Source organism: Seriola dumerili, unplaced genomic scaffold (genome assembly GCF_002260705.1).
Source record: "Seriola dumerili isolate Sdu_G_001 unplaced genomic scaffold, Sdu_1.0 BDQW01000149.1, whole genome shotgun sequence".
In the NCBI taxonomy this organism is placed as follows: Eukaryota; Metazoa; Chordata; class Actinopteri; order Carangiformes; family Carangidae; genus Seriola; species Seriola dumerili.
In genome coordinates, this window is record NW_019174404.1 from 15,112,283 (window position 1) to 15,135,271 (window position 22,989).

The following is a 22,989-nucleotide window of genomic DNA, read 5'->3' on the forward strand; positions in this document are numbered from 1 at the left end:
CTCATACTGGATCAACATTCGCAGAATCTCAGTATCTGGGCCAACCAGTCTTGACAACGCACCACACTTCACCACCCACCCTGACCTCAAAAGGGGTGGAGAAGCTTCGAGACAGGCACAAGATAGCTGACTTTAAAAAGTGAGAGCCCTGACTTGTTGAAACTGCTGTTGCGATCAGCAAAGGACAAATTGAAAACATATTCATAGACACATCATAATAAATAACAGATAAGCAAACAATCTTCCATATAATTACACCTCCTTTTGTTCCTGTAGAGCCAAAAGTTTTCTCATGCATGGCAGAGAGTTTACGCCTCCATTCGATCCCCCACTCAGTGTAATATAACCTACCCTCAACACACTGAATAACCCAACCAGAGGATGGTTCTGGTATTCCCTGTCAGCTACCAATTATAATTACAGGCCTAATGGGTGTGGATTGTAGAAAAATACACTTCAATAAGCGGGCCGGCTGATCTGCAGTGGTTTTTATCTGATGTGAGACGTATGAGCTATTGGACACGTGAGGGAATTGCATGTCAGCTGCAAGCACTGAAGCCACGTTTATAAACCAAATGTGGTCGATGCTGAGTTACCACAATTGCCCATTACTGCATGGTGTCATCCATCACATTACAGTATGTAGTGTGAACATTACGATGCATCACACAGCGTTAAATTACCCCATTATACGCCTAGGAAGATCCCTACTATAACAGCTGTATGACATTTTTTCATTACAATCGTAATGGTAAGTTTTCGTATTGACCTTAACTTGGAGGCAGATTCTGTTTTCAATTAAAGAGACAAAATACTGATATGGCCCTCCTTGATTGGGCATCACTGGACAAAATTAAAGATCAGGTCTGCATAATATTTCGAATGTGGTGTCCATTTGAAAACAGAGGCAGTCGCAGTCTTGGCTGTCACTGGTCTCCACCCACCCAATGAGCTTTGAGAGCCCAGCATGTCAACAGAAGAGCACTATATAGTGTTTGGTGAGCAGTGGATAAGTGGCTGCTCCAAAGAGCTTTTGTTTCCTGGCTGGAATTAAGCTCTGAAGGCATTTTAATATGAATAGAGCAGCTCATTCAGATTACAATAAATGAGCGCAGGAAACTGCAATTTAATCGTCAGTGTACCGGTCAATGCACTGACTTCAAAGTGTTGAGCCACTGTCTGAAGCCAAGATTGCCAATGACCTACGATTTTCCTTGGCTGCTAAGAGTATTTCTCAATTCACAGAGCATGGCACTTACAAGGGCAATGGAACAGAGGGATCAGACATCTTGGTGATTGCGGGATCTATGATGCCTACCATATACAATTTAACTGATGTTCCCAGGTCAATTCTAGCTCTAAATGTATCAGACACATGTTCCCAGCTGCTAAACAAGTGTGTGGTATGTGAGCAATTTCTCACATCCACCTGCAGATTAGAGCAGTGTTTTTTTCCCCCAGCTGTTGCTGAACTATGTTACAAATACATGGATTATCTCCGTGGATCATTGCAGGGGTTGTGGGTGGACAGTGAATCCATTACTGCCTTTCTAAAAATGAATGGTATGCTCCTCTGCTCAACCACTGTGTACTCTGGAACCCCAAGCTTAGTCATGGTAAACAGAAGACATTTCCATGAGCCGCTACTGGCAAAGAAGAGTCACTGGCTGGTCACAATTACTTTAGCAATTAGCAATCCCTGGCATTTCTCCACTAAACTACATCTGTGTTGACTATAACCATGACAGATGAAGATACTGCAGTCCCAGGCTATACCACGTTTTCATGCTGATGAATAAAGGAATGATAGGATGCTAACATACTGTCTCCCAAGGCATCTACATTACAGACATGGCAAATAGTGTTAACATTGATTGCCAACATTCCTTTCCTCAAAACATCAATATTTTTTTCCTAAGAGGTCTACGAAAACATTCACACTCAAGGCAGTTGTGGTTTGATGAGGAGAAAGTGTCACACATAAAGAGCTCTGTGTGTCTACATGTCTCACCTGAGTGCTTACATTAGAAAGCAGTAAATTTGAGCGAGGAAAGAATTGCCTTGTGCTCCTTTAACAGCCTTCCCTAGGTGTTATTACAGTGGGTCGAGGTGTTAAGGATCTGTATTTGCAGCCAGGCCACCCTGGTTATTTGCTAAACAAATTACCAGTGGAGACTTTTGTGTACTTGCATGTGTCTGTGTGTGTGTGACCCCCTGAATGTTCTAACTCATCCATGTATTGGCTGAGTAAACTGGACATGCATGACACCAGACAATACAAATGAAGATCAAAGCACTCTTTGTATTTAAACCATCCTTTGGGGGCTTTGCTAAGCTTTAAAGATTCCTGGAAGCAATTGGCTGTTTTTTGTGCAGAGGGGCACCTACTGAAGGAAATAGTTTAATTAAATTATGGTTTTACTACCTGTTTAGACTAATCTTCCAGTTGACTGAAGCTGTGCAGCCCTTTCACTGAGGAATGCTATGCATGACTACTTGAATTTGTAGCTGGGTTGACTGCTCCAGCTCAGGGAGACTTCCCCACTCATTAATGATTTTATGTTAGTAATAAAGTTCTTATATTTTCTATATCTAAGTTGTGTATGAATGAAATCATGGTTATTATCAAGATGGCAACTTGACATGCTTTTAAATCACTATTATAAATGGCAAAAGGCTATCTTGCACCTGCAACTGCATCCTTGAAGAGGGGCAGGAGGTTGAAGAAAAGTTTGAGGTTGTGCTCAAAACAGAGACATGTATCAAAAATGTTAATGACAGAGTCGAACCCTGAGGAAATATGCTAATATCCTGTTGAGTTAACATGTTAAACAAAAAAGAAAAGTTTAGTTTTGGTCTTAAAACAGTTAATTTCGAGATTAGGACGCGTTAATTAACATAACTGTGTGGACAAAATGAGTGACTGTCTTTGTCATAGCAGGTAGTTGAGTGTTGCAAACTTGGCAGTGTAGCTAAGGCGCCACGTTATAGCCATCTCCCAATACACAGTTTTAAAAACAAAATACACGTAAAGTCACTATGATACACAAAAGAAACATTTCTCTTGGGGTTAATAAATAATTGGCTTTACACTGAAGCCCACCTGAGAAAAAAACAGATGGCAGAACACTTAAGTTAGGGCTGTTTAAAACTTTGACAGAAACGTAAAAAAAATGTCCTCAACTCACCATTGTATGACTTTTCCCCAAAAGAATGACGTTATCCTTCTGCTGTAACACCGTACAAGTGTTAAACGTGGCGCATTTTTGACTTCGACACGACTTTAAAAATACATCAAAACACATCCAGCGTTTGCCTAGTGTCCCTCTTTTAACTTCAGACTCTTCGTTGCAAGCTGACTCCATCCATGAAAACTCTTTACCCTCCTCCTAGCCGCTGATTGGCCAGCGGGTAGACTTGGGGAGACTCTGATTGGCTGTACGGAACACCAATCAAGCTTCCAACGTCTTCTCCTGCTGGATCTCACAGTGGAGTTCCGAGCTGCCCACGTGATGTGTGAGGTGGCTCCCCTCGAAACAGCTGTCCGGAGATGATGTTGCATTAAAGTTTTGTCGAACTCTGTGAGTCTTGTGTTCACATAAATTTACACATCCCACCCCACACCCCTGTTTCAAACTAGGATTGAATATAAAACGGCGCGTCTTTCCCCAACACTTTGAGTTTTGGGGGAAAACCACGCTCATTTTTTTTCATGTATTGCTTGGTTTTTTGTAAATGTTATTGATTTGATTTTGAAAAACATCTACCAGCTCAGTAAAATATGCCAGTCTGTGGTGATGCTTTGAAGACAATAAACCATACAGTGAAAAAATGTTTCAAACTCAAGGATGTATGGTTACGCCAAAAACGACGAAACATACAACATATCTGATGAGATAATTATTCCCATGCTGCCACCTACAGGCACAGTCTCTATAGCACAGCCTTAAAACGGACAACATTGTATGTGAGTAAACATTTTAATATGAAACTCAAAGTAACTCTAATTAATGCATTTCCTAATAGAAACAGGATGTTTAACAGCACAGAATTAATACATAATCCCCCAAACCATCCCATTGTGTTACAGTACAGTGTTTTTATGACGTTATAACAAATTAATGCAAAGTGTAAATATGACAGTTTGGTGTTAATCATTTTTGCAGTACATATATTAACATCACATATACAATAAAAGAAAAATTAATGATCTACTTTATAACAGAACTGATGAAAATATTTTAAAATGCTATTAACAGATGTCATTAGGTGTGTAGATCCAGCTGTTCAAGTTTAGGAATGCAGACAAAATAAGAAAAAATAAAAACTGAAATTTCTAAAAATCTAGAGCTTACTTACATACTTAGACATGAGCTACAGTAGCAATGATGTTTCAGCCAGCACACTGAGGATCTGAAAGTTTGCAGCATTTGCAGTGACAACTGACTGAACAGTTCCTGTGCCAGATAAATGACAACAGACAAACCAAATAATCAAGGCCAAGGCTTCATGTACAATGAAGCCATTGTGTGGAAAAACACAAAACCAAAATCTTTTTGAAATACTGAAGAAGCTTCAGTAGAAAGAAACACCTACTTTATTAAAACATCTCTAGTTTAAATTACTTTCACTCATAACACCAAAAACAAGCATGATGAAACTGATGCTTGGTTAGTCTGTATTAATACTGCTTCAGTTTTGTCACATTACATCTTCATTTTGGACAACAGAGGCTTTGTGGAGTAAAGTCTGGAGCTTTCGTCCACCAGAAAAGAAAATTCAATTAACCGCCTTCTCTTTCATGACCACAATAAACAGTTCCCTCTCTGCTGAGAGAGGATTCATGGATGTGACTCATGATTTGACTGATTCAATTATCCACTTTGTATCTAATAGTTCCAGTAACCAACCTTCAGAACCTAATTCTTTAACTGTAACTCAGTTTTCCAGTCCACACTGCCCAATCAGTGCTAAATAACTGTCTGTTGAAAAAGCACCATTGGTGCTACAGATGACGAAGGCCAAATTCTTGACATGACTTTACTAGAGTGGTTTGGTGACTACTGAGAATGAGTATAACCTCTCCTGTCTTCCGCATGTTGTATCCCCAAGCGCAGAACATGTTGCTACTAGTCGTCATTTACCTGACAGAACAACTGGACTTCACTATTAACAGCAATAAACCAGAAGCAACTGTGGGCAAACAAAGAGATATATAGTACAATACCTCCTCCATCAAGACAGGATGTAAATCTTTAAATACTACAGTTGTACAGTAGCTTCAAAAGCTTACATTTCTTTTAAATTTTGTGTTTTTTCCAATTTAATATAAAAAAGTCACAACTATTGACTCTATAAGCTGATTTTGCCTTCAAATAAACAAGATTTTAATTTGTAAGTTTGTGCTACTGAATGGCTCTTGCAAGATCCTCTCTCACATATTTTTCCTAGTGTCAATAAATAACCAATCACATGACTGTTAAAGACGACATTTCACAACAGTGTTGTGAAGGCCACACAAACAAGCAGGGCCCCGCATGCTTTACACAACCACACCTAGCTATGAAGAGCTAATCAGATGGAAAATAAATACTCTTTACTTAAGATGATCAAAAAAAAAACCTACATGAAAACTGCCTGAAAGTAAACCCTGATGGAAGGCAGTGTAGCAAAATGTATCTATGTGGTACCAGACCAGGGACTTAAGAGTTCTAAATCTTAAGAATATCCATCTTACTATCACCACACCAAAAGTCACCTCACACCTCCATTATGAAAGAAAAACAGGTTAAAAAAATTATGATATCAGTCAGATGAGAATTGACCTCCTTGGTACTCCTCAGCTGGCATGAGGTTTGACAGGAATCTTTGAACGGTCCTTCGCACCACCGTTTAGGGGAGCCGGCTTGTTGCCAAAGTTCCAGTCCACAGGGTTGAGCAGCTGCATGGTCTTCCTGTGCGTCCAGATGGGGTTGATGATAACAGTGAGCAGACCGAGGCCAGAGAAGAACAGCAGGCGTTGGGGGAGGGCCACATGGGTGCTGATCTCCCCCCAGTTGGTCAAGGTTACCCACCACATGTAGTAGGTGAGCACCATGCGACAGTGGAACATGTGGATCATCACCCACTGGTTGGCTCTCCAGATCAGGGTGCGTGCCCAGCCAGCCTGTCGGGTTGAACGAAACACAGAGATGGTTCATTACTGAGAGAAGCATCATGAGACATGATAGCATTTTATTACATTTAACAAAGCTCCTTTTTATACCATTACCTCTTTTTATGTAGCCTACATGTCTATAACTTATGTGTACTCAAGTCAAATTTTTGAGGAGGAACAGAGAAAGTTCAGGTATAGACTCAGTCCTTTTTATAGAACTTCCTCTTTCTAAGAATGCCAAAACTTCATTTGGTCATAAGATACACAAGACCTAAGAGGAACTGAAAACTGGTGGAACTTCTGATAATTTGTTGACAACAAACTGTGAGAGAAAGATGATCAACCAGCAGTGGCAGATGCAACTACTGCCCTGTGCCCGCTGCATTTACTCTGTATTGTGATAAGTAAGATAAGCTCCTCTATAGAGCAAAGTGATGACAGTTTTATTACCTACCTTCAGTAACATCCAGGATATACAGGTAAATGGTGTGCTCATCTCCAGCAGCAGCGTAACCATCGGCAGGAAGTGGCCCAGGGAATCCCACACCACTGCCCCTGCATATCCCGACAGGGCAAAGAAATGGTGTGTCACCAGTGGGAGGTCAAATGACCAAAATACCACACTGGAGGTGTGAAGTGCTACATTCTCAAACACAAAGAAACCTGTGGCTGTGAGGACATTAAACCATGACCAGTCTTCTTGGCCTCTCACTCTGTCTCTGGTTAACTCAGAGTCCTCAGTCAGGGCCCGGAGACCGGCTACAGTACTTTGGATTCCAAATGCCGCCCGACTGGCTGCAACGTTCCAGAAAACTTTCTCCTTAGCAGGTAGGGAGTTGTAGGTGCGTGACAGAGCCAGAGACAGGAGGTGAGAGAGGAGGAATATTGCTACATAGAAGCCAAATCCTAGGCCAATAAGTCTGAGGCGATAGTCCCATTGGAAGTATTCTGCACTGGGACGGGGAAGAGGGCTGGTTTGCTGGTCAGGATCCATGGTGATGGAGGGAGGTGAAGCTCAAGCTGAGGGGAGGCTCAGCTGCAGGTGGGACTGTGGGCAGGGGCTGGCACGTGCATGGTGTGTGTGGGTCACCTGCAAAACAATTGTTCAAGCTTATGAAGAAAATACAGACAGCAAATCATATAACACAAATAATATATAGTAATACATCACTTTCGCTTTAACAAATGAGGCCAGGCTCCATTAAACGACGTGTTTAATTCGCTGTTTGACTTAAAAATGACTTTACAAAAGTTCTACACCTAATAAATAAATAATAAATATCGTTTTACCCATTTAAGCCGAACTTTTACATCAAGTCCTTTCAAAAACACGATGAGCCATTCACGTTTCAACATAAACAACTGTGTGGTAAAATTAGCAGAAAAACACACCCAAATGTGGCTGCGACTACTCAAGTTAAGAAGATACCAAGAAGAGGCAATAATTACGACTTAACTTCCTTGTAACACTCACCGTACGGACGAGTTTCCACTGAACACGCTATGACGGTGCAGCCACTGGAAGCTACAACAGGACAATTCACATCATACGACATCAATTTGGTCATGTGACCTGCAAACAGGAAGTCACGCCTCTTCTGAACTTCCCGACATCTCATTGGTTAACGCCGCTGAGAGCCAGAATCCTACTGGTTGTCTCTTGACTTATCATCTAAATGCCAAACGTCTGGTTTGGTTTTATGGTTTTATTCTGACTATAACGCTACGTAACAAACAAACAAACCACATGAACATGACGTGTATTCATCTACAAGTTGCAGATATAAATTATATGTCGTTACATGGAGAAAAATAACACGAGAGCAGTGTTATCAAAAACAAACAAACAATCAAAAAACTTCAAACAATTATGTCACGGTAAATTGTGTAGCGTACCCTCAAATGCACTGGGCAAGAAACAAGGTGCACCCTGGGCAGATTGCCATAGTGATAAAACACATTGACACCACCAAATAACCGCAGTCAACCATACATATCTCTACACTGTTGGAGGAAAGCCACAGAGACACAAGGACAACATGTAGACTCCACACACAAAGGGGCTCAGCCCCATTGTGATGAGACAGTATTTACTTGTTTATGTGATGAAAGCACTTGACATCCCACAACAACAGGGTTATATGTTGATAAGATTTCCCAATCTTTATAGTCATTGAATATCTGTTAGGACTCTGTCAAACTCTTGAAGACATCACTCCCCGCTGAGGTGGGAACTTCACAAGTCAGAACTGATGAAACTTCTTGAACTAATGGTAAAAAGGTTAAAATAAAAGACACAGAGTTGCAGCTGCCTTTTATGTACTACATTTAGATATATCATGTCACAATAATTACAGCAATGTAAACAATCAAATATCGAAGTCAAATTAAATCTTGATTTGGCAGTAAAGGAAGAAAAGTATGCAGAGAAATTCAGCTGCAACATCTGTTATTTGAACAATGCATGAATTTCTTTCTTTGTCCAACAGGGGGCGACTTTGCCACATATATTTGAGATTGTGAGAGAGAGGGGCCAGGGTTTAAGTTGAGTTCTACACATGGGTTCTACAGTGTAACCTTTTTAATGGAAATATCTTGACACTAAAGTTAATGAATGGCTGTTGAATGCTTGATTTTTCATATAGAACCAACCTAATATTAAATTGAAGGAAAAGGCATACAGTAAAATATTTTAATCAACTTGCATTTAAAGTATTGACATCTTCCTGACTCTCTTGCTAGTTTTGTTGAGTGGGGCAAATCACACCATTTTATTCGCCTGACCTTGAAGTTCAAAATGTTGCAGTAATTAAATCCTTTGGGAGCTTGTAACTCTCAGTATTCTGACAGCTTCTACTTTTCCTACAACTTACACCTTTATCATTTTTATTAGTGCATGGTGTTTCATTATTCCTATCCATATCTCTGCCAAACTTCAGAGTTAGAGGATGTTTCATCTGCCAGAATAACTCAAAACGCCTTCAGACTGATGATCTGGATTTTGAAATTTGAAAGTACAATCCTGATATATTATTATATATATCATATTCTTGCAGACATCCCTACAACCTGCAGAAACATAAGTATTAAGTGTCTATATTTCAGATAAAGAAATCAACATTAAAATTAGGCAATGCTATTTGACAACTAACCTAAATATAGCACTGTTGTTATTTTGTCACAGGCCTGAATCAGATTACCATTACAACAGAATGCACATATAATGTGTAGCAACACTATGCAATACTGGTCACAACCAGCTTTCCAATACAAAATGTCTCAGACAAACACCATGTTGGATATTAATCATTCTATTGTGTTGTGAACCAAAAAGATGCTCTTCAGCAATTGGACCAGAATATTATATGATGGGAGGTGGATTGTAAAGTCATTATTTTGGTCTGTTCAATTGAATTACTCAAAAAGGTGAGTCGACTCATACTTGGTAGCTATGGAAAAAAATAACAGCATATATTGAGGAATAACATATATGACCTCCCTGACTCACTTAACCAAGAACAGTGACAAGTAATTTCAATTTCTCTGACAGATGATTCAGAGCTTCCCTTCATCTTTATCTCATTGCTATTTTGGTTAGCAGACTGCATACAGATATAAAATGCATGAAATGTCAAGAACAGTTTGATAAATTCTTTGAGCCTTCCTCCTGTGAGATAAAATCCTTCCACTGGGAATACAGTTGTTGTTAGGAGAAGCATTGAATAGCGGTTGTTTTTTTTGCCCCCCTACTTTAGTGGATATAATGTAGTTTGGTGTCTAACAATATGGAATTAAACCTTTAAGGGATTTTAAATCAACTCATAACATTTTACTGATATTCATATCTTACCATAATTGCCACAGTAGCAGAGAGTAATTTACTAACATTTTTCAAAGCAACCACACAGACAAACATTTCCAAACTTTTTCTCCAAAAATTTAATTGCAGAATTATTTACACCGGATGACCGCAGCAATGATCAAACTACTCAAAGAGGCAAAATCTTTCAATAGCTCAGCTAGGAAAGAACAGAGGAAAATGCATATGTTGTTGCAAACTACTTAAATAATACAAAAAAAAAAAACAAGTGATACGTTAACTTGCACTGAAATAACACACATTGAGAAATGCATATGTGATCGACTTAAATAAATACATAACAAATGTACATCAGTGGGACAGTGTCATCAGTTTTTGACAAAATAAATAAGCCTACATTCAGAATCAGTATTTCGCATGCCATCATATCAGCTTATAAAATAACTATAACAAAGTAAAAATGAAAACAAAACATGAGCAAGAGCAGAAAATAGTTATGTTTCAATGAAGCATATATTATATATTTATATATCTATATATATTTCTTTACAAATAATGAATATTTGGAATTATATTCATCCTCACTATAGATATGATATACAAGAGATGAAAATAGTTTTAGCTAAACTACCTTTTTCATTTTATCTAGTAATTATAGAGTTGTTTCACATTCCAAGTTCAAGGAAGTGTTGTATCAGGCTATATCTCAGTGAGTCTGACGCTCTTTCCACGACATGGTTACGAAAAAGTCCCCTTGAAATATTTCACATCATGGGGTCGAGAGTCGAGAGCGGATAGACAGTCGTACACCAGAAGAGAGGCCACAGAATGTCAAGATGCGGGCTGAAATGATAGAAATATGTGGCTAGAAATGGGAAAAGGAAGATGGCAGAAATGGCTTGCTTACACGTAACTGATGATGGATATGTGGCTGTGAGGAGAAACGACTTTACAGTATGCTGGATAAGTCAAAAAAGATGGCACTTGTAGTTAATGCTGCCCTCATGACATTAAATGTGACATTGATGCAATTTTCTGCCCGCTGGCTTTTCAGGAGGTTTTGCTGGGTGACCTGTTAAATTACCATAATCTTTTAATTTGAAAAAAAAAAAAAAATCATCACTGCAGTTACTTTCTGGCGAGTGAGGCATCCTCCATTGCTCACAGTGTCACATGCACACCACACAAACGTATGTCAATCAAAGGAATCCAACACAGAACGCACTAAAACAATCCTCAGTAAAGACTTACAAGATCACTTTGTCACAAGGAGGAGGTCATTACAGCTGTCCATCTAAGACTGTGTTCATACCTATTTGGACAAAAATGAGTGAAAGGGTAAAAAAAAAGAAAAGAAAAAAGACTTCTCCTAGGTGGAAAATGATTTTCACAGAGAGAAACTTGACCTAACCATTACAGCACAAAGATTTTGTTCATAGCTTAGAAAATAGCTTTGCGAGAGTTTCAGGACTACCAAGGTAATATTCTTTTCTTCCAGAAAGGAAATGGTTCTCAATCTAAATATGTGATTTCTGTAAGCCTAGTTCTTACTTCTAAACTGTAGCTGTAAATTTACTGAAGTCCGTGTCTCTATTGCACAAATCCTTTCCAACATTTTCTGCTCCCTCGTGATTTCTGGCACTGATCTCACTTTGCTATTTGAAATGGCTCGTTCGTGGTCTAACGAGAAAAACTGTCTCATTGCAATTATGTGAATGCCTCTTGGAGGAGGAAGAGATATGCTTCAAACTGAACCAAGGTGGTGGATACAGTTCTTTTTTTTTTACAGCCCTGATCAATTTGCATATGAGAGAAAACACCTCTGTTGTTTCAATCACAGCCTTCTGTGAAACCAGCCCAGCAGAGATTGATAGAACCAAAATTTGTATAGTGCTGATGCTTAAGTTCTACAGTGTAGGCCAATATTCAGCAATACATTTATCAACACAAGCTTTGAAGGGCCTTGGAGGCTGTTTGCTTGATCTCACCAAGGACCCGAAATCTTACATAAGCTGCTTTGCTTAGTCAAAGGCAGGCTGAAAAATACCCAGCACAGCGCCCAGCGATCCACACAGAACAGCCTCCCAGCTACACAACAGCATACAACACCGGCAGTTTGGGGCTCAGCGCGGAGCTCTCTTCTCCTCTAAGCCAGCATATGTCAGGCTGAGTCTGTCTCTCCCCCGTCTGCCTGCCACTGTGGCAACAGCAGGGGAACGTCTCTGCTCTGCCAACTGCCTGGCATCAAACACCCAGACGCTTTCCAGAAACCCGCTGTCATAGTGTTTAAGGTCCCTGCCTCTGCAATGAAAAAACAGCAGAATTATAGATGAGTGTGTTTTTAAGAAAATGTGTAATCTTAGACTCAGCCGTGGGCTATTAAAAGCTCAATCTGTGACTTAAGCATGGCACCACATGTCTGAGACCCTGTCACCCTACAGCTGACTTTGGTTGTTGGACTGAAAATACTTTTTAGCTCTCTGAAATGTATTGTCTGGGCTGTGCTACAAGAATGTATGATAACTAAACAATGAATAATGCATTCTGATACAGTGAAAGGTTGGTTTGAAAACTGGAAACAAATTGGAGTAAACACATCTACACTTGGAGTCATGATGGATTCAGAGCTGTTTTATGTCTTCAGGGACTCTGTGTATTTAAGTTTAACACGGATGCAAACGGTTAAAAAAGGTATGTGTAGCCAAAAAAATTTACATTATATGCTATGGTCTCTAAAATACATTTCAGCAGAATGCTGATGACACAGGGACAATGTGTATCTGTCTGTGTGTTTGTGTGTGTGAGACAGAGATGCAGGTCAGGCCACAGTTGGGTAGTAACAGGGAAATCAAGCCGACTCAGACGCACACTGACCCCAGATTCACCCTCTCTTTTTCTGAATCTGTCAGCACTGCGCCACGAAAACAATAAACACACACACACATATCAACAAAACACACATGCAATATTCAAATTCACTGAAATGTTAATGCTCTATGATAAATCCAAACGGTCCTACCTTTAAAGAAGCCAGGCACACTGGCACATTTAATCAACAAAAAATTTCTTAGTCATAAAAATAGACTTTCAAGTGATATTTTGATCAGCTGATAGCACACTGTGTTGCATTGATTGTTTATCTAGTACTGTATTGATTAAATAAAAAGCAGCACCGTTTGATTGATTATCCAAAGTTTTTAACAACAGACTTCAGTCTTTAGGTCAGCGATTTCAATATAATGAATAAAGATCAGCAGAATTTTAGCTTTTGCTCAAGATGAGCTTGATTTAAGATCAATTTACTTAAAAGCACCTGGACGTAAACTCTGTGATGACTGTTGGTTTTCCACCTTCACATCACATACCAGGATATGGGTTGCACCAGTTAGTTGTAAATCCATTACCAAGTCTGTGTGTAAAATGCTAAAGTTTTTAGAATCTCCGGGCTGATTTCAAACTAGTGATTTACAAAACTGGGTTGCACTGCAAAAACTCAAAAGATGTCTTGGCTGGTCAAGCCTTTAATAATGTTTAAATGAGTTGCTAGGAAACACTGGCAGCACGATCCATTCAAAAGCAATGTAAAAAGGAAGTCACTCCAGCATCACAAACTGCACTGTCAGACTTAGGACTATTCATGCAGTTTAGAATGACCGTCATTATGCTCGCCTTACCGTCACAGTTTAGTCATTTAGCATGATGTAATTAGCAAAACGTTTTGTAATTTAATGTATGTTTTGTTATTATTATTGAATTGAATTTAAAGCATCATTTAAACGTTTGAAGCACTTTATCCAGTATCAGGTCAGATATGTTGACCATATTTCATGTGAACTCCTTGACTCTTCAATCTGAACAGGTCACATATAGCAAGCTAACGCTAGTTTGTCAGCTGGTTCAGTTAGCTATGTTGCAGTTACACCTGGCACCGAATAGGTGTAATTATATATTTTGTAACAGCTAATCTCTACGTATGAATTTGTTTGTGTAGTGCAACCCACTTTAATTTATGCAGAAATCTCCAGTTAGTTCTGTCAAACATGTTAGAACTAGGTTAAGTTTGCATTTACAAAGAGCTGGTGCAACCAGCCTCTCGAGTGTATCTCAGCATTGCGATGGTAATCAAAGGCAAATAATAATATCTAGGTAACTACGTCATGTTGTGACAAAATATCACCCACAGGTCTGCAGAGCCACAGATAACTAATATCCCATTCCTCATGTATTTCCTTTCAACGGGAGACTTGCAGAGTTTTGGTTATTTGGGACTTGCTTCCCTCTGGAATGCCTTTGCCCCAATTTCTTTTCATTACTTCTCAGTGTTTCCTAGAGGGAGTCAGTGCAGTTATGATACTGCTTAGGTAGACTTTCAGCAACACAGAACTTTTCAAGAAATATGAAAATTACAAAGCTCTGTCTTTGATTAAAGCAACTCGTATGCAGATATTTTGTTTATGTTTTGGGAGGATTTTTTTCTATCACTCCTCATTAACTGTGGCTGGGGGCGCTACTTGGAAGGGCCTGAGAGAAGTATTTTAGATGAAAACACAGCAGTTTGGTTTTGTCTGTGTGTGTGTGTGTGTGTGTGTGTGTGTGTGTGTGTGTGAGTGTGTGTGAACAAGCCCCTGTATGTATGCAACAAATCCAGATTTGTCAAAAGCAATAGAGAGGGCAGGCAAGCAGTGGATCTGTGCGGAAAAAAAATACACAATGAATATTCTTCCCGCTCACAATTCAAAAATACAACAGTACTATTGTGAACTTGGGTATGTACATTTCCCTTGGAAATAGAGACAATTGTAATAAGTGCATAAGTGCGTTTGTCTACACATTTTGATCTAAGGAGTTACACAAACCTTCATAGTTTTTTTTCTACTGCATTGACATAATGAAAATGTTGGCACAAGACTTGCATGTTTTCCGCTTCAAGTAAATGTCAATATTTGAAAGTTGGCAACAAGAACATGAGATATATAGGAAAGTTGTTTGAAATGTGCATGTTAATGAGCTGACAGATGTCAATCTAACACCAATCCAGACCATGAAAAATGTTTGACTACAACCAGATTGGGTAGAAAGCTGCATTTTTCAACACTGACCAGTCCAGAGCTTATAAGGGCTGCCTGAATAACCTTGAATGGGTGATCAGTGCCACATGCACATAGTTGAGGTATTTCAAGCATTGGCACTTTTCAAAGTTTTGAACTTACAACAATTTTGTGATATTTAGCTTGTAATTAACATTTACTCCAAAACGAACAGAGAAAAAAATAGTCACAATGTAACCTTAAATTATTTAAAAATACTGAAGTATTACTAACTTTGACCATTTTTGAACAACTTGAAATAAATATAATTTCTCTCATTTACTCTTTTAGCTCAAAGGCCTGGTTGCTGGTAGGTTTTCAAAGCTGCACTTTTTAAATGGCACTTTGCAAATGCTGAAAAACTACAGATGTACCCATCCAGGACATTGGATGAGAGAGCTTGTAGGCTGGGTATCGTGATCACCAGCAAACCAAGGAGAAACCCAACCAACCCATGTCAGACATACATTTCTGCTAACACTTATTCTGGCAATGGGAGAAGAGGCTTGGCACATCCTACAGACCGATGGTGATGGGCACTGAGGATGGCTATCGAGATCAGACAACAGATGGATAAAGGAAGAGTAAAGAGAGTAGCAGTCTAGAAAAAAGGCTAGTTTTAAAGTTGTTTAAACGTGGGAGCAGGGAGACATGTTGGCCCCTGACCCTATCTCCTCAAAGTCTAGTCTGAGCCTCGGGAATATAAATCTCGATGCTGTCCGCTCGCTCCGAGGCTGAGTTCTGCCGGAAAGAGGCTGCCCGCTTGGCTGCCATGAGCCGCCGACGGGCCTCTTGTCGGTGTCTGTCTGGGAGGTCTAAGGATTTCTCCCTGGTCACCGCACTCCTCTGTCGAACTGTCTTCTTTGGTACAGGAGCTGGTGGCTTTAAGAAGAAGAGAGAATAATTAAGAAGTGGTCGCACGTACCTTTAGAAAAAGATTTTTTGTGATGGGATTGTATGAAAATTACTAGGGTTGGGAAGGTTGCCGAAACATATGTTTATGTTATGTTTTTTTCAAAGCAAAGGCCTTCCCCAGAATGATTCATATTTTCTAAGCTATGCCAACACCCTTTCCTATAAGAAATATAATATAAATAGAAAAAAACACTACAAAATTCGCCAATTGGCCAATTAAACGTGCATAGAGAATTTTGACTAGTGTACACCTATTTATAGACAATAGTTTTAAATTCATATAGCCATTAAATTGCAAATTAGATGTGTGTGTGTTTTTGTTAAAAATCCTCCCATACTTTCTCCAAAACTTAGCCAACCTTGCAAAAATAAAAATAACTTAATAACTAAATAACTAAATAAATAAATGATTTTTCTTCTCCTAATAATATTTAATCCCTAATCAAAAATGCTTCATCAAGTAAATTGGAAGAATCAAACTTCTGACTGTTTCTTACATTCATATGTTTTTAATGCTTCCACAGAAAAGCGCTGAATCACTTCCAGTCTTTGAAGTTTTGTCAGGATCATTATACAAAATACATGCACCTGACAAAGCAGTAACATCTTCAGGCTGCCTGGGGTCATGGCTAACACTGCCAGGGGAACTTCTCACCTTCTTCTCTGGGCTGTCGACGGGCCTCCAGTTGTTGTTCTTGATCTGCTGCAGCTGGTCAAACTTCATGGTGACGTCGTCGATGGAGAGCTGCAGTAGGTCCCAGAACCCGGCCAGGTCCTGAGAGGTGGGCCGCGGCATGGCACTAGGGTCCTACATGAGATGCAGGTGAGAGGAGTTACAACAAAGATGTTATTAATGTCTGCGGTGACATTAAGTAATGAACCAGATAGTGGAAAAGAGAAAAAGTCCAGAAACTGAAAACAGAACTCTTCCTCTTTCATCAATCATCTCACAACCCCTCAGATTTATCTTGTATTCCTGTATAGAAATAAATTCAAACTAGCAGCTACAACAGTGACATGCTGCTTACACACTGATGCGTCACTATTAATCAGCTAATGATGTCACATATAACAATATATCAGACCAAACCAGTACTTTTACTTTAAAACTTTCACTACATTTTACTTACGCGCTTTTGTTTATGTACTTTTAATTAAGTAGGAATTTAACTTTAAATGGACTTTTCTGTGTTGGTATTTTTACTTAAGTGATGGATCTGGATATCTCCTCCACCTCTGCACATGAGCACGTGGACATGAAGACAGTCATGACCATAGTGGTCATTGCACTTCGGCTTAGATCCACTAGATGTCCTTATCACACTCAAAACAGGCACGGATACCAGTTTTGGGCTTTTTGGTTGAAATGAGGGAGAACAACTTGTGATGGAGACCAATCCTGTCATATTTCCATGGATGAGCTTAGAAATAATAAACTGCCTTTGTCAATTGGGTCCTATTCACCACTTGAAACCTGAAATGAAATGAACATCAGATTGAAGAGCGTTTCATTGTCTCTGGTTTTAATGAGTCACAAGAATCTGTGCTAACACTCTTTTTTTTTTGAGATAATAAGAATAAGTCCACATCTTTGTTCACTTCTTCTTGGGTGATCTACAAAGAGACACTGTCGCTGGACTGATCTATGGTACAACAATAGTGTGAAAAAGACAATTTTCTTAACAATGGTCTAATCATACAAGGAGCTCCTTCCACACCACACTGTGTAATTTATTCAGGACCTTTTAAAGAACACGGAGCTAATAATACAAAGGTCATGCGTTTGCTTTCTGTATGAACTATGGACATTTAAGAAGCAATGTTGAGTACATTAAATTTTTCACTGTGACTAAAGAAACCGAGTATTAAAGAAAGTGTGTATAATAAAGATGTTCACGTGTTCAAGTCAACCTCGTGTTTCAGGTTGGTTTTTCAATTCTTTCAATGTGTCTCAGGCCAGCAGAATCTGCAGCTTAGTCAGCGTCAGACTCCAGATTCCAGAAACCGTGGACCTGCTTCAACAAAACATCTAAGAAGGGACGTGTCGACTCTATAACCCCAGCGACATTCCCACACTCACGCTCGAAACCTTATGACATTTAGATTATGTGGCTGGTGAAGGGTGCTGCTGTCTGATGGTCTAACAGACGTGCAGTATGATGGCAGGGCCTGGTACTATCCACGCTACAGCCATGGGAGAGTTATTATATTATTTTTTTCCAGCTTTGTTTCCTGTGGTTTATTTCTTCCCCTTTCAATGTGGCATTATATCCTGCTACAGGATCCTGTTTTTAACAGAATAAATGGTAAATGGACTGCACTTATACTGCACTTATATATAGTTATTTTCTAGTTATCAAAGCCCTCTTATAATGGAAGCCACATTCACCCCACTCACACAAACATTCGTACAGTGCTTTTTCCCTGCACATGTAGCGCTATTCTATCGTACACGCACATTCACACACTGATGATACATCAGGGGCAATGTGGGGTTCAGTATCTTGCCCAAGCACACATTGAAATGCAGACTGGAGGAGGCGGGAATAAAACCACCAACCTTCTGATTAGTGGGCGACCCGCTCTACCTCCTGAGCTTTTAAAGAGATGCTCACAAAATGTTATCTGACTTTGACTTTAAACATTAATGATCCTCTAAAAGGAAAATCTTATGACATCACAGAAACAAACACAAAATGTGAATGAAAAAGACATTTGTCAGATAACTTTAGACACACTGTGCTTTGCTAAATTTAACTGTATCAGTGGTTTCATGTTTACAGTAATCTTACTGTGATATTTGTAATGTCAAATGGTGTGACTAAAATTTGCATATAATTCTCATCGAGAGTCATCGTTTTACTTTCATATTTGTTTAGCATTTTGGAATCAGTATAACTCTTTTCTTGTGCAGCAAAAGAATCAAAAAAACATACCATAAGATTTTAAAGATCATAGTATCCATCAGGTGAGGTAAGCTGGGAACACATTTCTGTTATCTGTAATTACCGTGGAACTGCCTCAGCACTTCATCAGCTTTATTCTGACCCCTGACCTTGAGATGTTCTGCAAACTGTCTCGGAAGTCTTAAGGCTTCAAGTATCCAGAGCTGCCAGATTTAGGAAGAGTCAGAGTAAGTTTTAAGCCCTGGCTGTGTCAGTGTGTGCTTTTAATCCTGGAGCTCCTCCCAGAGAAGTGCTCCACGCAAACTGTTTGTCTCTTTTCAGAGTCGAGCTTTATGAAAGTCGATCCATGAGGTAGAGAGAAGCAGGCTGATAAAACGCAATTAGACATCTTTTCAAACTGCTAATTCGCGAGCATTTATTTCACAAGTGAAGCCAAAACGTGCTGTGAGTATTGATCTTTATGCATTTGCCATGTGGAGAAATGATGCAGCTGTTTGTAATGAAGAAGTTGCCGAGTAAACCTGCATAATACTGTCTCCTTTAGAGGACAAAACGCACTTGACTTGGTCTAAAAGGCTGGTTCTCTGTATCTAATCCCCATGCAATTCCCATTCCCCCCAGGATGAGCAGTTTCTGCTTCACATTGCAAAAACAGCATCACTATCTCTCATAACTCTACACCAACTTCATTTGAAATATTGGGTGCTTGGCTCAGATCAATAAAACCAGTTGTGAACAGTGCAAAGAAAAATGTGAGGCGGAAATCCCTGACCCTGTGTGTGCTCCTGACCCCCTGGATGAGCGATAGAGCGGCTTGCTCTCTGGATATTTAGCTCCATTTAAACCCCGGTTTGGCTCAGCCCTCGGTTCTCTTCTCTTCTCCTCTCAGGAGCGAGCTACATCACAGAGAACACGTCCATCCACGCTCGTGTATTGTTCATTTCAAAACAGTCAGGTCACATATAAATGTGCTATTGAGCTACTGATTCTCTGCATTGTAGCTTTCCACAATCAATGCCATACTCAAGGAGTTTTGATTCAGTTTGATAGTGCCAGCGAAAGCATTAAATGTGGACCGCAGGTTGGAGAACTAAGGTTGTGAGGCCACGTAAAGGAGTGTGGAGCTGTTTCTAAAGACAAAAGTTAATTTCTTTTTTTTTGTCTTGTTTCTTTCTTTCACACTGCAGCTGAGGCACAATAATTTCTCTTCCCCTTAATTAAAATTTAGATGTGATGTTTTCTAATTTCTGCATATAGAAGTAAGTTGAATGGAGTAACATTATTTAGATTGATTGGGCCTGACGAATGGACTGAAAAACTGGATGTCCTACATGTGACTTGAATTCTAAGTTTGTTTGAGTTGCCACGAAAATAACTAAATTCGATTTTTTACTGACACAGAGACATTATCTATAAATTCCTACATAGACAAAACAGACCATATAGTTTAATACTTCTTTTCTTTTTGTTTTATGCTTTGCCATATATGGATAATCATATGTCAAACACTTACTAGATCCAGTGATCATGTTAGTAGAGTATTGTTTCTGTTGTCTCTTTTATTCTTGTTGAGATATATGCAAAAGATCATCTGATAAAATTTTCTATGCACAACACAACTTGACTAAACTAGAGTTAGCATGAAGGTCAATGAAAAATAATAATATTATATAAGTGCATTTCATTGTGAGTGTGTGTTGGTGTGTGTGTGTGTCTGTGTGTGTGTGAGAGAGAGAGAGAGAGAGAGAGAGAGAGAGAGAGAGAGAGAGAGAGAGAGAGAGAGAGAGAGAGAGCACTCACATACTGCCTCTCTTTGATAGGTTTCTTACCAGGTTTTGCTGACACAGCCAGTAGAATTGCTGAAATTTCTGAGACATGAGCAGCTGAGCGCTTCCCACTGCACTTCGGATCTTGCCTAGGACTGAAACACACACACAGCATATCAAATACTGTACAACACACACAGCGCCATAGGTTCAGTGTAGCACATTAAAAAAAACCCTCAAAAATCAGAAATATCCGAAGCTTTCAGCAGACCACTCACTGTCCTCTGTCAGGTCATTCTCTTCAGCTTCTGCCTCCATCTCTTTGCACCAGCCCTCCATCCTCTTGGTCTCTGCGTGGAGCAGTTGCATGAACCAGCTCCCATCCCTCCGCAGGGAGGGGGACGCCCTTCCCGACTCGCCTGACGAGACTGCGCTCTCCCGTGGGGAGGGGGGTTCCAGCTGCCAGGTGGTCTCACTGGTCGTCTCCCTGGGGCTGGGGGGTTCAGCAGGGGTACGGTAATCTTCACGGTAGCTGAAGAGCCCCTGGGTGCGAACGGTTCGCACGGCCCCATATTGTGTAGGCGTGCTGGGCTCTGAGTGACGCTGGAAGCCCCCACCAAACTGCAGGCCTTTGTCCTCCATGGTAGGGAAGCCCTCCAACTCCATGTCAGCCTGCACAGCTGCAGTCACGCTGTTGGAGCGTTTGAACCTGCCCTGTCTGCAGAGATACACATACACAGCCCAAAATTACAAATAATGGCAGTAACAATGGGGCTGTTGTTTGTAAAAGTCAGAGAAAAACATCCAAAGATTACACAACTTAAATCATTATCTCACCCTTTCTTGTCATCTTCTACCTGGATCCCAACAGAGTGGTACTCCCGTAAGCCTTTGCTTTCAGATTCAGAGTCTGTGGCTGCTTCCACCTAATATGAGGAAATGATACAAATCAATAGTGCCTCTCATTATGTGAGTGACCATTCCCCAGTGTTACTGAGTTTTATTGGTTTGGGACTGGACAGAGCACCTTAACTGTACAGTGCCTGTCTGAAAGTAAACATTGTATGATTTACAGAGGCTGTAAAGGTAACAGACTGTAGAGGTTCACTACAGAGGAGTTTGGGCTGTGCTGCATGTTATGCCGCACACTATATAATGTCTCAACATGCTCATTTTAGTTACAATTGTTTATGATTAACTGAAAATTTGTAATGTTTATATTTGATTATTTTCAGATTTCTGCTCATCAAGCTGTTGCTGTGCTGCAGTGCTGTGTTAAAATGAGTATGAGCAACACATATGTGCAATATTATAGTTCTCAAATTCAGGTCATATGATTTACAATAAAATAGAAATACAAGAAGCAAAAAAATTAAGGTACTTTCTTGTGATGTAATCAATATTTTTGAAACTGTGGCAGGACTCCACTGGGGGTAAAGTTGTTCCAATCAGTATTTTTATCTGAACAATGGGTCACATAACTATGTTTTGGCTCACTCTCACCATTCTAGCATAGTTTCTCAACAAAGGCAGCGTTTTTAGTGGTAAAGCTCTGTTAAACCCACTGTACGCCGTCAGCCTAGCACCAAACGGCGGCTACATAAAGTTAGCAACTAACTGGGAAACAATGACGACTGTTTAGTCGCTAAAGAGTCAAAATATTTCTCTCAGAAGTATTTTTATACCAAAACAAACCTAATAGGAGAGTGAACATTGGATTTTTACAGTCTTCAGGTAGCCAGGAACATCACTTCAAATGAGCGCTAATGGAGCTAACAAGTTAGCCGTATCAACTTTATAAGGTCATAATAAACCAATGTTGTATTTGCATCCTGTTATACTGCCCCCAAAATCCACTGAAAAACTGCTCAATACTGTAAGTGAGGTAGTATGTATTGGCCAAGTATTCATGCCTGTGTGACCATAGTTACGCAGTGACAGATAGGGCAACATTAGTGGATATTATGGGATGGGAAGCAAGAGTGAGTGATGATGATCCTCCCTGCTGCTGCGTGGCTGAGAACCTGATCCAGCAGCCCAGACTCAGAGACTCTTTATCGCTGCCTGCACCACTCCCTGGAGCCCCACATTTTACTGGCTTTATGGAAACCCTGTCACTGCTCACCATTTCTGCTGTGGGTTTTTTTATCTGTCACTTTTTCCTTGTTTCTCCATTCTCTCATCTCTCTCTTTTTTTTTTTTTAATTTCTTTTCTTTCACTTCTCTCTTTGTCTAGAGTTCACAATTTCCTGCTGGCTTACTGTCACAATCTTTTTCTTTCTTTGGTGTCTTAAGCCTCTCTTGGTCTTTTTTGTCATATCAGTCTTTCTTCTTTACT

General features: G+C 39.8%; 3 protein-coding genes across 6 annotated transcripts in view; all 3 read right to left on the bottom strand.

Annotated features, from left to right (window-relative positions):
• Positions 1-3,348, bottom strand: part of arhgef10 (Rho guanine nucleotide exchange factor 10) — a 49,679-nt gene extending 46,331 nt beyond the window's left edge. For both annotated transcript variants that reach the window (XM_022750663.1, XM_022750662.1), the window contains exon 1: positions 3,189-3,348. The gene's annotated coding sequence lies outside the window, so the exon portion shown is untranslated. The remainder of the gene's footprint in view (positions 1-3,188) is intronic.
• A 632-nt stretch (positions 3,349-3,980) lies between these two features.
• Positions 3,981-7,715, bottom strand: cln8 (CLN8, transmembrane ER and ERGIC protein). Of its 3 annotated transcripts, XM_022751338.1 has the most exons (4): positions 7,632-7,715; positions 6,821-7,247; positions 6,612-6,712; positions 3,981-6,166 (listed from the first exon to the last, which is right to left on the bottom strand). In XM_022751338.1, exons 2-4 carry the CDS (start codon positions 7,149-7,151, stop codon positions 5,840-5,842), a joined length of 759 nt encoding a protein of 252 aa, XP_022607059.1. In that variant the 5' UTR covers positions 7,152-7,247; positions 7,632-7,715; the 3' UTR covers positions 3,981-5,839. The 3 variants fall into 3 exon arrangements, with proteins under 3 accessions (XP_022607059.1, XP_022607057.1, XP_022607058.1); XM_022751336.1 differs by having other exon boundaries at positions 6,612-7,247; XM_022751337.1 differs by lacking the exon at positions 7,632-7,715 and adding an exon at positions 7,448-7,611 and having other exon boundaries at positions 6,612-7,247.
• An 8,024-nt stretch (positions 7,716-15,739) lies between these two features.
• Positions 15,740-22,989, bottom strand: part of dlgap2 (DLG associated protein 2) — a 161,906-nt gene continuing 154,656 nt past the window's right edge. Inside the window, 6 exon segments of the mRNA XM_022751077.1 lie at positions 15,740-15,946; positions 16,131-16,138; positions 16,628-16,787; positions 20,715-20,806; positions 20,930-21,369; positions 21,489-21,577. Coding sequence (XP_022606798.1) covers positions 15,740-15,946; positions 16,131-16,138; positions 16,628-16,787; positions 20,715-20,806; positions 20,930-21,369; positions 21,489-21,577 — 996 coding nt within the window.

Excerpts from the sequence above, each read along its gene's own strand:
- cln8 (XM_022751336.1), bottom strand. The coding sequence starts at position 7,151 with ATGGATCCTGACCAGCAAACCAGCCCTCTTCCCCGTCCCAGTGCAGAA. Across the intron at positions 6,167-6,611 it reads TATCCTGGATGTTACTGAAG|GCTGGCTGGGCACGCACCCT; the intron begins GTAGGTAATAAA and ends TCAACCCGACAG.